General features: G+C 34.9%; 1 protein-coding gene across 2 annotated transcripts in view; it reads left to right on the top strand.

The window, feature by feature from the left end:
* The window catches only part of LOC107083026 (carboxyl-terminal PDZ ligand of neuronal nitric oxide synthase protein-like), a 184,185-nt gene that overhangs the window by 48,581 nt on the left and 122,167 nt on the right, over positions 1-13,437 (top strand). For both annotated transcript variants that reach the window (XM_015371959.1, XM_015371960.1), the window contains exon 3: positions 12,806-12,898. In XM_015371959.1, the coding sequence (XP_015227445.1) occupies positions 12,806-12,898 (93 nt within the window). The remainder of the gene's footprint in view (positions 1-12,805; positions 12,899-13,437) is intronic.

Raw genomic sequence — 13,437 nt, 5'->3', positions numbered from 1 at the left:
GGCCTAAGCATTGCTTTCCTTGTCCTAACTAATGTCTGGAGAGTAGGGCGTCTAGCTATGAGCCATAACTCTTCTTTTTTGGGTAGTTGGAAGATAATAGATGACACTCCTATTCCCTTTTTTTTTCTTTTGTTGTTTTTAATATTCTTTGAAAGGGTTTGGAGAACAATATTCAGCTTAAAAGCGGATAGAGATGTATAAAATCAAAATCAGCCTCTTTTTTTTAGGTTGATTTATTATAGTTTGTTCCCTCAGAAAACATATGATCTATCATAATTCCACATAATAGTCAATATGAATATCAATAAAGACACTCAACAGCCTCTGTTTCAGACTTGACTCAGTTCAAACCCCTGTAAATCAGAAACCATAATTAGTTCAGAGCTGTAATTTGCCACTTAATCTATAGAGATATAAATAATTGCACATGCAACATTTCAGCTCGATCAGACAACTGGAAGCGAGTCAGGACGATTACTTATTGAACACCCCTCTTAAGTTACATCAGCTCCTTCTTTTCTTCATACAAAAAAACAAAGTGTGGATTTTTTTTTTGCCTTCACTGAATATATGCAGTCACATTTCTTTATTATCATTACAAATTTGATAAAAATATCGTACTAATTAGTTTTAAATACATATTTAAGGGTTCTCAAAATGTTTGGAGGGCTCACTTGATTAAATAATAATAAAAAAAATTATTAAAAAGCTGCATTTTAAAATGTTTAAGGTGTTTTATTCCATTGAGACAGCACCCAGGTGTAGACCAGGCTTTTCTTCCATTTTCATTTTTTACATCGCCAGAGTGACAAAGAATCAATACTCCACTTTCTGTTGTCTTTGTCTCGATGCATTTTGTCAGAGCTCTCTTACACAAGGGTGTTTTTGTCTACAGTAAAAATGTTTGTGTTGTACAGTGTTCTCCACTGGTAATCTTATTCTGATTTTTTACTTTCTTCAGCAGTGTCTGTTCACCTGCATTGAATTTAATTGAAAAGTAATACATATATTAATTTAGCTGGTGTTACAAAGCTAAACTTTTAATGTAAAATGAAAAATATAGTCTTGTGGGAAGTGATCATTTTTAAAAATTCATCAATTTCTTCTCTTCACCGATGAGCCAGAATGTCTAATCTCCAGAAATGCATAAGTAATTTACAAAACATGATCTTGAGAAATATTTCATTCTTTAGGATTTTAACATTTTTTTTCTCATCATTTAGAACTAATAAGCAAAGAAAGAAATTATTTATGAATAGAGAGATTGTTAATACACCTACATTCATGAGTTTGTCTTTTTTTTCTTAATGTATTAGAAGGGTTTTACTCTGATATTATTTAACAATGGGTCCAACTATCATAGCATCTTAACTATTTTAAAGTGATAAAAATCAGAATAGCTAAAGCAAGTATCAATTTCCTACAGACTATATATTAAAGTCACATTTTTATTGACTTGTCAGACAGGAATAAATCAAGTAAATGTGGAGAAGAGTTTTCAGATCTGATAATATGGGTCTGTTGCTGAATGAAGCCATCTGATATGAACACGGATCCAGAAAATTTATAGAGCCTCGGCAGATAGAAGAAAGAAGATGAAACTTTAAGAGAAGCTGTCACAGTATTAGAAGAATGGTCTTAATAAACCATAACAGATACGGGAAGATTGGTCACAGATTTTTTTTTTATATTTGATAGTTATAAAGGTTAAGGTTGTCCAGTCAGTATTATGAAGTATGTTATATCAAGCCTGAAGTCTTGACCTGATTTTTTTGTTCTTGGAGCCATTCCTGTTTTTTTTTTTCTTGTTTTGGTTTAATGCAGAATCTCATATATCTTCCCTATCTGACCAAATATTAATATATTTTGGGAACACAAGTTAATGCAGAACATAACCGTTGGCAGCTTCTATGTGTTAAACTCAAAACTGACTGAACAGGCTTAGAGAAGCTTACAGCAGCAAATCCCTATAGTTCCTTGCATCATGACTCTGAAGCCAAAGATATGGCTATAACTTTACTTCCCAGATCCATGAGAACCAGCTGTGTAAATGTCTTTCTGGTTTCATTCAATTTCACAAGCTTCAAACTAGGATTTTGGATTTATTTAATGTGTGAAAGTTGTCACCTACTGGTTTTAAGCAATGATATGACCTTTTACTTTCCTATATATAAGCAGTATAATATTAAAACTTATTCAAAAAGGATTGTAGATAGAGTAGTAGATAGTAGATAGATTAACTGCTGAAATTGAAAATGGCTTTAAAATGTGTTCTTAAGATCATGCATGTTAATGTGGGACATTTTTTTTATAAAGTTTTTTGTGACCCCTCCAACTTTTTGGTACTTTTGCCGTTTTGGTTGCTTTGAACCGAGCATTTTCATAAATGCCTTATTTAACCTCATGGTTCTTACTAAGAATGCATCAATTTAAGCAAGTTTTGGTGACTTTATGTGGCTTTACATAGAAAGCCATTGTAAGTAAACATAGAGATATATAAAGAAAAAACACTACAAGTAGTAGTTTCTAGCTTTTTGTGTTGGATTTGGGTCATAATCCGTCAAATTGATACATATCAATAAAGTTATTGATGCACTGATTGAAATCAAAATGTAATTGAGAAGTGTGTAAACTAAAATCTAAACAATGGAATTAAAACTTGGATGATTTTATGACTCCCTAATTCACAGAAATACCCATGGAATTAAAGATTGCAGCTGATACCAGTTCAAGGACATTTTGTTAAACTGGCAATGTAAAGGTATAGAATAAATAGGCACGTTTTCTTATGTTTTGAAGGTCAAACCAATAAAAAGCCCTATAATTTTTCGCATACTATCAAACCCGTGTGCACAGCAATTCAATCATCTTCTGTTAAAATGGGATTCTGTCATATGAATACAAATAACTATTTTAGGAGTAGAAGTTCATAGATAGCTTTTTACAGAAAGAAAACTTGATATTGTCAAACTTTATTTTCTGTATAACCAAATGTTAAGCAGAAGTCTGCTTTCATTGCCTTATTAGTCAGGGATAAAACTATTATGCATTTAGTTAAGACTCATTCATGTCTCATGCTCATTTTACATAATAATAATTTAAAAAAAATGACCCCCCCAAAAAAATTTGCTCCCACTTAACCGTCGGAAACCATGTGGGATGTTATTTTGTGGGGGACATATTTGAAAGATGACATATATACTGCTGTAGCGTGGTTGAACTTATTCAAACTGATGTTTTAGATCATTACCTTTCTTGTTAGATGGTGAATCTATATGTCATTATTACATTAATGTGTGTGCATTCATGTCTGACAGAACCAATATGTACATTGAGGAGAACATTTAGTTTTTGATTCCTTGACAGAACTGCATTAGCAAGATTGATGAAACTTGATGGATCCTATAGCATCTTAAACAAAAATGGTTTTGGAAAATTCAAATGCCTTTTTTTTTTTTTTTAAAACAACCTTGCCTGAGATTGAATCAGCCAGTGGTCTGTGGAGGAAACAGGAAGATGTGTAAAGAAAAGATAAGAGAGAGCTGAAGAGTGCATAAGGAGCAACAGAGAAAACAGAAAGTGTATGATCTAGTGAGAATGTGATGAGAGGAGCCAGCCACTCCATCATATTTGTATCTGTGTGTGTGTATATATATATATATATATATATATATATATATATATATATATATATATATATATATGGACCAGGGAACAAGTGTTAAGAATGACAGAGTGGAGGGGGAAGGGAAATTAACAAGGATTCACTAGAGCAGGGAGCATTTAAAATGATTGCTCAAAATAGGTCAAAAATAGACAAACTGATAGAAAGTGGTTTTATGAAAGCTGATAGCTTTATGCCTGGCAAGACTAGAGTAGAATATATAAATATGAGATGGTGTAAAAGAAACTTACTTTCCAAGAAAGGAAAATATGAGAAATAAACAAAGGATAGGGCAGCAGTTCTTTATGAGTTCTTATACAGCAGTAGCCTTTGTAGTAATATTCTTTAACTGATTTAATCCATTGATTTATTTTTTTCTCCTTGTATTAAAAAGAACCTGACTTGAAAAGAACTTATCGATTACGTATTAAGAAATAAGAAGAGTGGTAGAGCAGTAGGTTTTTAGATCATGTAGAATTTTAAATATTTGCAATGCCGTATCAAAGTGATGACAAAATACCTATAACCTTTGATTGACAGAAAATAATCATGCATCATGCACTTTTTTGTATCAATTATTGTTTAGACTAAAATGTATGTAGATAGAAACATAAAGAAATGACAAAACCCAACTTTTCAGTTGCTTTTTCTTTTATGTGTACGTCTGTTCGAATCCCTCCCTCGTTCACCAGGGTAACTGAGGGCTTGAGCTCTAGCTGTCTCTCCAGCAGTCTCTTTGCAAAAGGTTGGGTGCACTCTGCTTTGGTTCAGTCCATTGCAGGGCAACAGAGATTGATACAGCCATCATACACCTCTTTTCTTTTCTTTTTTCTTTTTGGACTGTGTGAGGAAGTGTGATATCCAGGCGCAGGTGGAAAACATGCTACCTCCATGCAGATATACTTATTGCTGGGATTTTAACCTGGAGCCTTGTTGCTGCAAAGCAACAATCCTGCATGTCGGAGCAGTTTATAACACAGGCAAACAACAATAGGCAAAACCGCACAAGAGATTTTGACAGAAGACTGGCCAGGTTGATCTCAGGAACATATCACACCCCCAGTAACCTAAATGTAGTCCTGGCATCATGATCACATATTTATTGGGACCAGAAAAAATCTACTATGCAGCTGCAACAAACCATAAATACTCTCCAAAACAAAAGCTCATGAACAATGCCCAGCCACCGATTCTGAAACACATTAACTGTCCCTTCTCATTGGGGTAAGGCCTATTTCCATGCTAGCATACTGTATCCATTGTTTTCAGCCTGAGGGAAAATTTCCGGCAAGGTCATCAGAAAAATGTAAAGCAGCAACTCGTATCAGACTGGCACTCCACCAAGAGGGGTATAGAAATTTATGGTGATGCTATTTGTGTACAACACTTTCACCACTTTTTCCGACTCATAAAAGAATTTCACCAAGTAGCTAAAAGGTGCAATCCAATCAAAATTACATCCACACTTCTTTGAGCTGGGTGCTGTGAGACCAATTTAAGTTTGCTCTCAAGAAGGCATTTTTATTTAACCGTCAAAGGCCTGCCATCACAGTCATTATTAATGAGGATAAGAAATGGTCCAAACCATAGCTGATGGGGTTGATGGTATAATTTAATAGTAGTTCACAAACTCACAAGTGGATTGGCTGTTATGTGCATTATCCTTCTCAATCCATACTAAAAGGTATCAGCTGGGAAATTTGCACCAGCTTAAAATTCTTTTCGCATGGCTGCAGGATTGCATTGAAAACAAATCCTCTTTGTCTGGATCCTGCTTTACTGCTGTTAGGCTAATAAAATTACTAATGATGTTTCCTTCAACACAGCAGGACCAAAGTCAGACAAATGGAAGTATAGTGAAGGCACAAAAAAAACATCAGAAAGCATGTTTTTTATTAGCCTTTTACATTATTTTGGGTTATTTATATTAGGGAATGATTATGATCTTAGTTTAAACAGTAGTAAGTATTTAAAACCTTATTTGTTTTTGTCATGTTTTTCTTTGTTACATAATGAGCTGGTAAAACTTAAACTATAGATGTACCAGAATATAATTGGTGAAGGTGATAATAACGACTATTAGCATTTACATTTACAGCCAAACTTCAATATCGTATACACCAGGAATATTGTTGAACTGTTTAAAGTCTAATTATTAAATATTGTTTATGTGGGACATATTTTTTCCCCTCATTTGTAGACATGATTTTGAAGTGAATGTCATTGTTCTGATAAAACACATACATGCTCTGACACTGTTGCTTAAAATTTTATTTTAAGGCTCGTATTATAACTTTGTCACAGAAGAAGAAATGTTATAAAGAAAAAAAAAAACAGAAACATAGAGGTACACGACAACAACAAAACAAGAAAGCATCTTTCTAAAGGTTGTAGTAAAGCAGGGGGTAAAGAATGTGCCACTTCTCTCTGCAGGAGTGCTTCAGTCTCTACCCAGGGTGAAAAAATGAGACGATAAGGCTTTCATTTATCAGTAGTAGTGGCTTAGCTTAGGTAGTAGGTTGTTTTTTTATTGTTTTTTATTTTATTTTATGTTTTTCATCCTCCTAGTTGATGTTCCTAGTTCTTCTATGTGTATGTTGGAGTTGTCTTTTTTTCGCTTGAAATAAATATTTTAACATCGTGTTTGGAAAATTTCCGTTAAACCAAAACAAATCAAGAAAATGTTTCTGCTTTGGATTTAAAGTTTTTGTTTTATTTTGGTTTCTTAAATCTTTAAGATTTAGAATGTCACTGTTTTGAAATAGATGTTTTGAATATCAGAGTTTTAGAAAACATTCTTTGACAAAATATCATGAAAAAAGGCATTGCAGATTTTTATTTTTTTATTTTTTTTATTTTTTCTCTTAGTTTTAAAGGTTCCTGCTCCCATCAAATCTATTTAAGGAAAATATGGAAATGTATCATAACTTTCAGAGCCTATTGGGTGAAGTGACATCCAGTCCTTGTCTACCAAAGTTTTGTTTTAGCCATGGGAGAAGAGGCTGCAGTCTTTGGGTTCAATACCTCTTGCTGTTGTCAAAGCTATATGTGGAGCCTTACTCAATATTAATGCAACGTGATTGGCTGACTTACTTTAGGTCGCCACAAACGGTTAAAGAATGTGTGTGTATTTTCCCATGCAATACAAACGGAAATAGCAAAATTGACTTTAATACTGCTGCTGTAATAATATTTTTTCAGTTTGGTTATGAGGCTTTTAGAGCTTAAACAAAAGTCTTAAACAAGTTTCCCAAAGCTGTTGCTGTAAAATGTTATCTGTGTCCTTAGTAGAGGTTTCTCTGCAGGGTTTAATCGTTGTGGTTTTCAGCTCATCAAGCAGCTAAAGGCAACACCACTATTTGCACATTTAGGATTTCAAGTTGGTGTAATTGTGAACTCAATGATCCAAGCTTTTAATTAACTTTTATAATCAAGCTACTATAATTCTTCTTTTCTCTCTCCTTGCCGTTCTCTTTGTCTTCCTCCGTCTTCCTCCATCTTCCTATATTTCAGTCCTCTCTTTGTCACACTTTTTACAGCCCCTCTTTATCCCGTTCCCTCTCCCTAGAGAGAGCATGGCATTGATAAATGTCTGCTCATGATTGGCTGGGGAGAAACCTAGGTGCTCAAAATGTACCAGTTTTTACAGATTTGCTGTTGGTGTGTTTGGCTATATTTATGAGGTCTGAAGTTTCAATCTGCATTGTCTCAAGAGGGAGACTTTAAATAACTGTTTAAAGATAATTTTTTTTTCTCGTTTTTACCTTTTGCCTTCAGGAGAATAAAGAGATTTCGACATGTAGGTGTTGCTCTGTGAACACATACCCAATTGGTTGTGTGTTAGGACAACAATATCAAATCACAGTCAAACAGTTTACTTCATACACATTTGGGATAAACAACTTCCATTCAAAATATTCACATTGATCAATCAAATCATTAAACTCCAACTAAGACATGTTTCTGTTAAAAGGGAATGACAATAGTTTTAAACTATAATCAATCAAATATGCAATGATATCACAGTTCTGTATGGATTTTATGTTTGAGAACCACAGTTTTCTTGTTGTTTATAGATGTTGGAGATCGGCCTGTTTTCCAGTGTAGTCCTGTTTCTCTGACTGTGACTGGCTGGATGCGCTCTCTTCATCCTCTGACATGGGAGCTGGCTCGGAGCTTGTCTGCATGACTGTATGTTTTCTGGACAGGCCGCCTTTTATAGTTGCTTTTTGTATCTCTGCTTCTGTCTCCTTGAACTCCAGTCGACGTTGGCAGATGGCCGCTCACACTGAGCCTGGTTTGCTGGAGGTTTCTTCCTGTTAAAAGGGAGTTTTTCCTCTCCACTGTCGCTACAAACATGCTTAGTGTGAGGGATTGCATTCAAGTCAATCAGTTGATGCAATCAACTGGTTTTCCTTGGATAGAAAACTTTGAATCAATTTGACTGTATGATCTGGTGAACTGCAAAGTGCCTTGTGAATTGGCGCTATATAAATAAACTGAATTGAATTGAGTAAAATAAAGTCAGATACCTGTTAACTAATTTAAACCAACTGGAATGTGTTCAAACCAATTTACATTGTAAATCCAAGGTTTGTAAATACAATATTATTTGGTAAAATAATATTTAATTAGGGCTGCTCAGTGGCCTCTGCTACCCAGGCAGCTTGTTTTATAACTATGTGACATATAGTTATAATACTAGCCTTACCCACTACCCCCGCTGCCCGTGTTTGATTCCCGACCCAGGTACTTTCTGCATGGAATTTGCATGTTCTCCCTGAGCATGCGTGGGTTTTCTGTTTGGGAAAAATACAAAAAATATGGTTATATTAGTTTTTAAACTCTTAGTGGAATAAAGTTTGTATCAGCTTTATAAACAACAGCTCAAGACATGTCAGCATGGGGTTCCATGTGGTCACCATTGGCTTCTTGTTAGTTTGATTACGCCACAGTAAACGCATGAAATGATCAAGAGTAATCCAAATTCTTTACCTTTTCAGGCCTTCCCTAGCTTTGCCGCACCTGTATTCTCTGCTGATCTCTGCTTAGCATGTCAGGCCTGCAGCAGGGGAGTTAATGTCCTTACTTCTCAGATGGAACCCTCCACTCTCCGGTATTTCAGAGTTTTCTGTAAATACATTGCAACATTGCAGAAAGCCAATTATGCTGAGTAGGCAGGTCCATTCTGAAATTAATGGACCTGCCTAATTTTTTGCTGTGAGAAGGCTCTGATTCCTGTGGCTTTGGGCTCTCTCTGATGTGTCTGACTCAGGAGCAGCAGTGAAAAAGGATAGGACACCCATGAAGCAACTGCTTTGTCCAGCAGGATCACACGTTCCTGTCCTGTGATGGTCTGGCTAGAGAAAGGTTTACAGCAGTTGGAAGAGTACAACAGAGCAACACTACATCTTCACTAATCAATGATTAAAGATAATCAGCCTGGAGATTGGTTCTCCATGTCCAAAATTAATATCACAGCTTATGGCATTGCATAGGGTGTCATGTTTTACTGTGAGAAAGAGGAGGTGGAGGCCCTGATGATTCACATGTGGCTCATGATACACATGAAGCCATTGCTTAGATGTGAGGACTGTGTAAATGGAATTTTTCTCATTGGTACCAGGCATTGACTTGCACAGATTTTTTTACGAACTGGGTGCATATTAGGAGGGGGAAAAAAAAGAAACACTTAAAATGAAAGACTTCAAGTCAAAATAATTAGCAAAGTATGGAAAACATCAGAGACACCAACCAAGTAAATTACTTAGTAATTATAAAATGTGTATATTAGGCAATATAGATAGATTGCCGTAGTTTTCTGTGCTTCAGTGAAATATAAACCACTCTTCAGACTGTAATGGATACAGGCCATTTCATTCCCTTATCATTTTACACCTTTGAAATGTTTATAATAAATCTTCAGTCCTTAAGAACTTCTTATGGGCTGAATTTTGATATACATTCCTACTTCATAGTTCTGCAGATATTTGGTATGAGACATTCGGTGAATCAGATGTGTTTTAATAGAAATACCTCTAAAATTTAAAAGAAATTATTAAAAGAAATTCTCTTGGAAATAGAGTTGGAGACCAACAGTTTAATATAAAGAACATTATATATTCTGTCATATATAGTTAAATTACCCAAGAAAGGATTAGATCCAATATTAATTTGGAGTTTGGCATAAAACAAGTTTTGCAGACAAAAATATTCACCTGAAATGCAAAACCTATCAGGATTTCTTTTCATGATTGAGTTTTATCAGTCATAACAATACTTTTTGATTAGTTTAGAGCGATATGATAATAAAAACTACATATACTCCATGGTCCAAGTACATGGTTACAATGGTGTTAGTTCATATGTATAAAACTCATGTAGTGACTCTTTACACTGGCTTTAAGTGAACTCAGTTGTCAACTGACGGTCTTGCTTGGGTCTTCATGCCAACATATTTTTTTCTCAGCGTCCCCAAACTTCAATTTCCGAATAAATTCAGAAATAAGAAGATTTTGAAGTTGCTATTTTTTCCCTATATAAGATTTTTATTTTTTTTTGTCTTGATGACTTTTTTTTAAAAGACACCAATGGTAGAGGAACTGGTTGTTGAAGCTACCAAGACTTTGTGGAAAATGGAAATTGACATTCTGCAGAAAAACAAGTTGTTTGTCCCAACCAACATGGATTGCAGCTATTCATGTATTAGCCTGATGGATGAGCCTGTTACTTGACCACTTTGTCAATTTTCATTTCTTCACACCAACACTAATACTCTGTTGCTGCAGGGCAAAAAATTGCATCTAGTTTTCAAAACAACACTTTTAGCAAATCCTTTTTGCAATAATGAACAGCAGCCCAATTTCTTCTTTTTTCACCATCAACATTGAGCTTTTTAGGCAGTAAAGTTCCCCCATCTATGGGTCATACCTTAGATGAAAAGGTTGCTATCATCCCAAAGGATTCAAAATGTGTTGTAAAATTTCTCTGAACCCTAAATTTTCTAACCACCCAGGTAGTTATTCAGGTGCTACAGTTAAGAGGAAAATAACAATTGCATAAACCACCAGTGTTGTGAAATAAATACTGCTGTTCCTCTAGTGGTTTAATTACATGCAGTAAGTTTTGCACAGGTAGATGCAGCAGATGCAAAACAAAACATCTCTCCGGTATTATTACAGCGGAAGCTGAATGCACCTGGGAGAACGAGCTGTGGTTGGTATGGATTTAGTGATAAGGGTGTTTCAGAGAGGAATGGACGGCTTATTAGAGATAAGTGCTCGCTGTTGTAATATGGTACACACACTTAACCCGTCAAATGTTATGTGATGTATTTTTTTAAATTGCTGCTGTAATCATATCCATGCAGGTCAGTCATGCAGTATATCAGGCATTTAAAACTTGTTTATGCAGCACACTCAACATCACAGCATATTACAAGGTGCTCATTAAACTGGCGTGCAAAGTGATATAAAGGCTTCTGAAGTTGGGAAGTTGTGAATCAGATATTGCTGAGATACATGTCATATAATGAAACGATCAAACCGGAAGCCTAAGTTTGTTGTGTTTATTTTTCAAACTGCTTAAGAAAACACTTTGCTGTATCATTCAATGTTTTCACTTAGGAATGCAGAGCTCTATGTTAATAGTCCATTCATGAAACTATTATTAAAACCTCAAAGAAAGCATCTATAGATAATGCAAGTAAGTATAGCAAGTAATATATTTTCTACATCAATCAAAGCCACATAAAAAGCTGAATGAAGATGTTAAGTTTCTCAACTAGGGAGGATTGATTGAATGAATTGTTGTCATCAGTACCTCTCAAATAAATGGCCACTCTTTACTGAATCCAGGTACACAGCAAGCCAAAAAAGGGTTGTACCTCCTTTCTGTCTTTTAAGGAACGGTAGGATTTAAATTATATTATATTCCCTTTTAATTGATACACCTGGTACTGTCAGAGTTGTATAGGACATATTTGTATATGCATGTCCTGTACTTTGTAGAGTAGCTATCTAACTCTATCTAACAAGTATTGTAAAGAAGTGTTAGCCACAGTATGGTCCACAACGTCGAAACAGTCAAAAATTAAAAAAGTGCAGTTATTAACTACTACCAGTCTGTTAATATTGCACAGGGGCCAGCTATAGTCCTGGTAGAATACATTCTAACACCCTGAGGTAGTGGGAGACCTCTGCTTGTTTAAGAAATGGGGATGGTTTCCATGATCCATTGAGGCTTTATCTGCTTCAGCAGGGCTTTGCCCCTGCAGGGAGGACAAAGGATGCAACCAACTGATTAGATAGTGGTTACTACTGACTACACACAATGTAGATGCACTCAAAATGAAAATATTTAAATCTACTCTGTTCCTGAGAGAATATTTCTATGATCTGGGATGCATAATGTGTGCTTGTATGTTTTTGTTCACATTATCATGCTTAAAAAGAAGTGGAGTTTTTCTTGGAAAGAGTACAAAATGAGAAACCCAACAACAAAACCAATATTTTCTACACCAAGTAAAGACACGGAACAGTCTGAATGAAGGTGTTAAGTGTATTAACTCGGGATGATGCACTGAAATAAAAGGGTCATCATTCTTTTTTAGACATGTGGTGGTTCGATTGAATGCAAAAATCATTAGTGAGGACCAATAATGCATATCAAGCCACTCCTTTTACAATCTAGTGTTCAACAGGAATAATTTATTAGAGATTACCTTTCTTAGTGTTAAATGTAGTTACATTATCTTTACTTAAAATTTTATTAACCCCTCCCCCCCTCCCCTTATCTTGCTTTACTGGTGCTGTTTAATAATGCTTTAATTAAAAAATGTTGTAAGTTTTTTTTTTTTTATTTTACTTTTATGGTTTTGGTTAAATGAAGCTCTGTTTAGGAAGCTCTCCTTTCAGGAGGGAGGGCAACTCAAAAAGATTAACTTATTCTCAGATCATCTTTTGATTTAAAATGTACTATTGAAGTAAAACAAGATGTCTTCATGTTGTTTCTTTAAGTTGGATCCCATTGATATCTTGTCAAATTTGTATCTAAATCAAAATGTGCCCTGTTCACATTTTTAATAATGTTGACTTTCTCGAACCCACCTGACTGTTTCAAACTCTCTGTTTGTCTTTGCAGTATGAGTTCAAGGTAAAAAACATCAAGAAGAAGAAAGTTCACCTTGTGGTGTCTACAGATGGTGTCAAGGTTACCTTAAGAAAAAAGAAAAAAGTAAGTGATTTATTTTTTTTTCTCTCTTGAGTGTCTGACATTTTAAAGCAAGAGCTTGTAATTAAATAACACCCATGTTGATTATCACAGCAGTTAATATAACTCTTCCTTTGGCTTTTGTTTGTGCGAAGAAGGAAGCTTTGAGATTTCTAAAAAAAAAAAAAAAGGGCCTAATTACTTCAACAATATAATATCTTTGTTAAACATGAGCATATAATAAGGTTACTGGAAAAACAGGGTTGGTTGTTTTGAAGACTGACTCAGCAAAAAAGATATATTAAAGTAGCAAATGGCGAGGGAGGTAATTTGACAATAGAAATATGACTCAGAGGATGAACAGCTAGAAAATTTTTTATAGGTCATGGTCCTCCGTAGAATATCAGTGATTTCTTGTAGAATGTATTAGAACAGTTTGCAGTTTAAACAAGATATCTTTTGAAAAAAGCAAGTACATAAAATCCTTTCAAAACATCTATCTCTGTCTCTCTCCCTCTCTCTCTCTCTCTCTCTCTCTCTCTCTCTCTCTCTCTCTCTCTCTC

Source organism: Cyprinodon variegatus, unplaced genomic scaffold (assembly GCF_000732505.1).
Source record: "Cyprinodon variegatus isolate N-32 unplaced genomic scaffold, C_variegatus-1.0 Scaffold67, whole genome shotgun sequence".
Taxonomy (NCBI): domain Eukaryota; kingdom Metazoa; phylum Chordata; class Actinopteri; order Cyprinodontiformes; family Cyprinodontidae; genus Cyprinodon; species Cyprinodon variegatus.
Note: the sequence above shows the minus strand (reverse complement) of the source record. Positions and strands in the feature narration are given on the sequence as shown.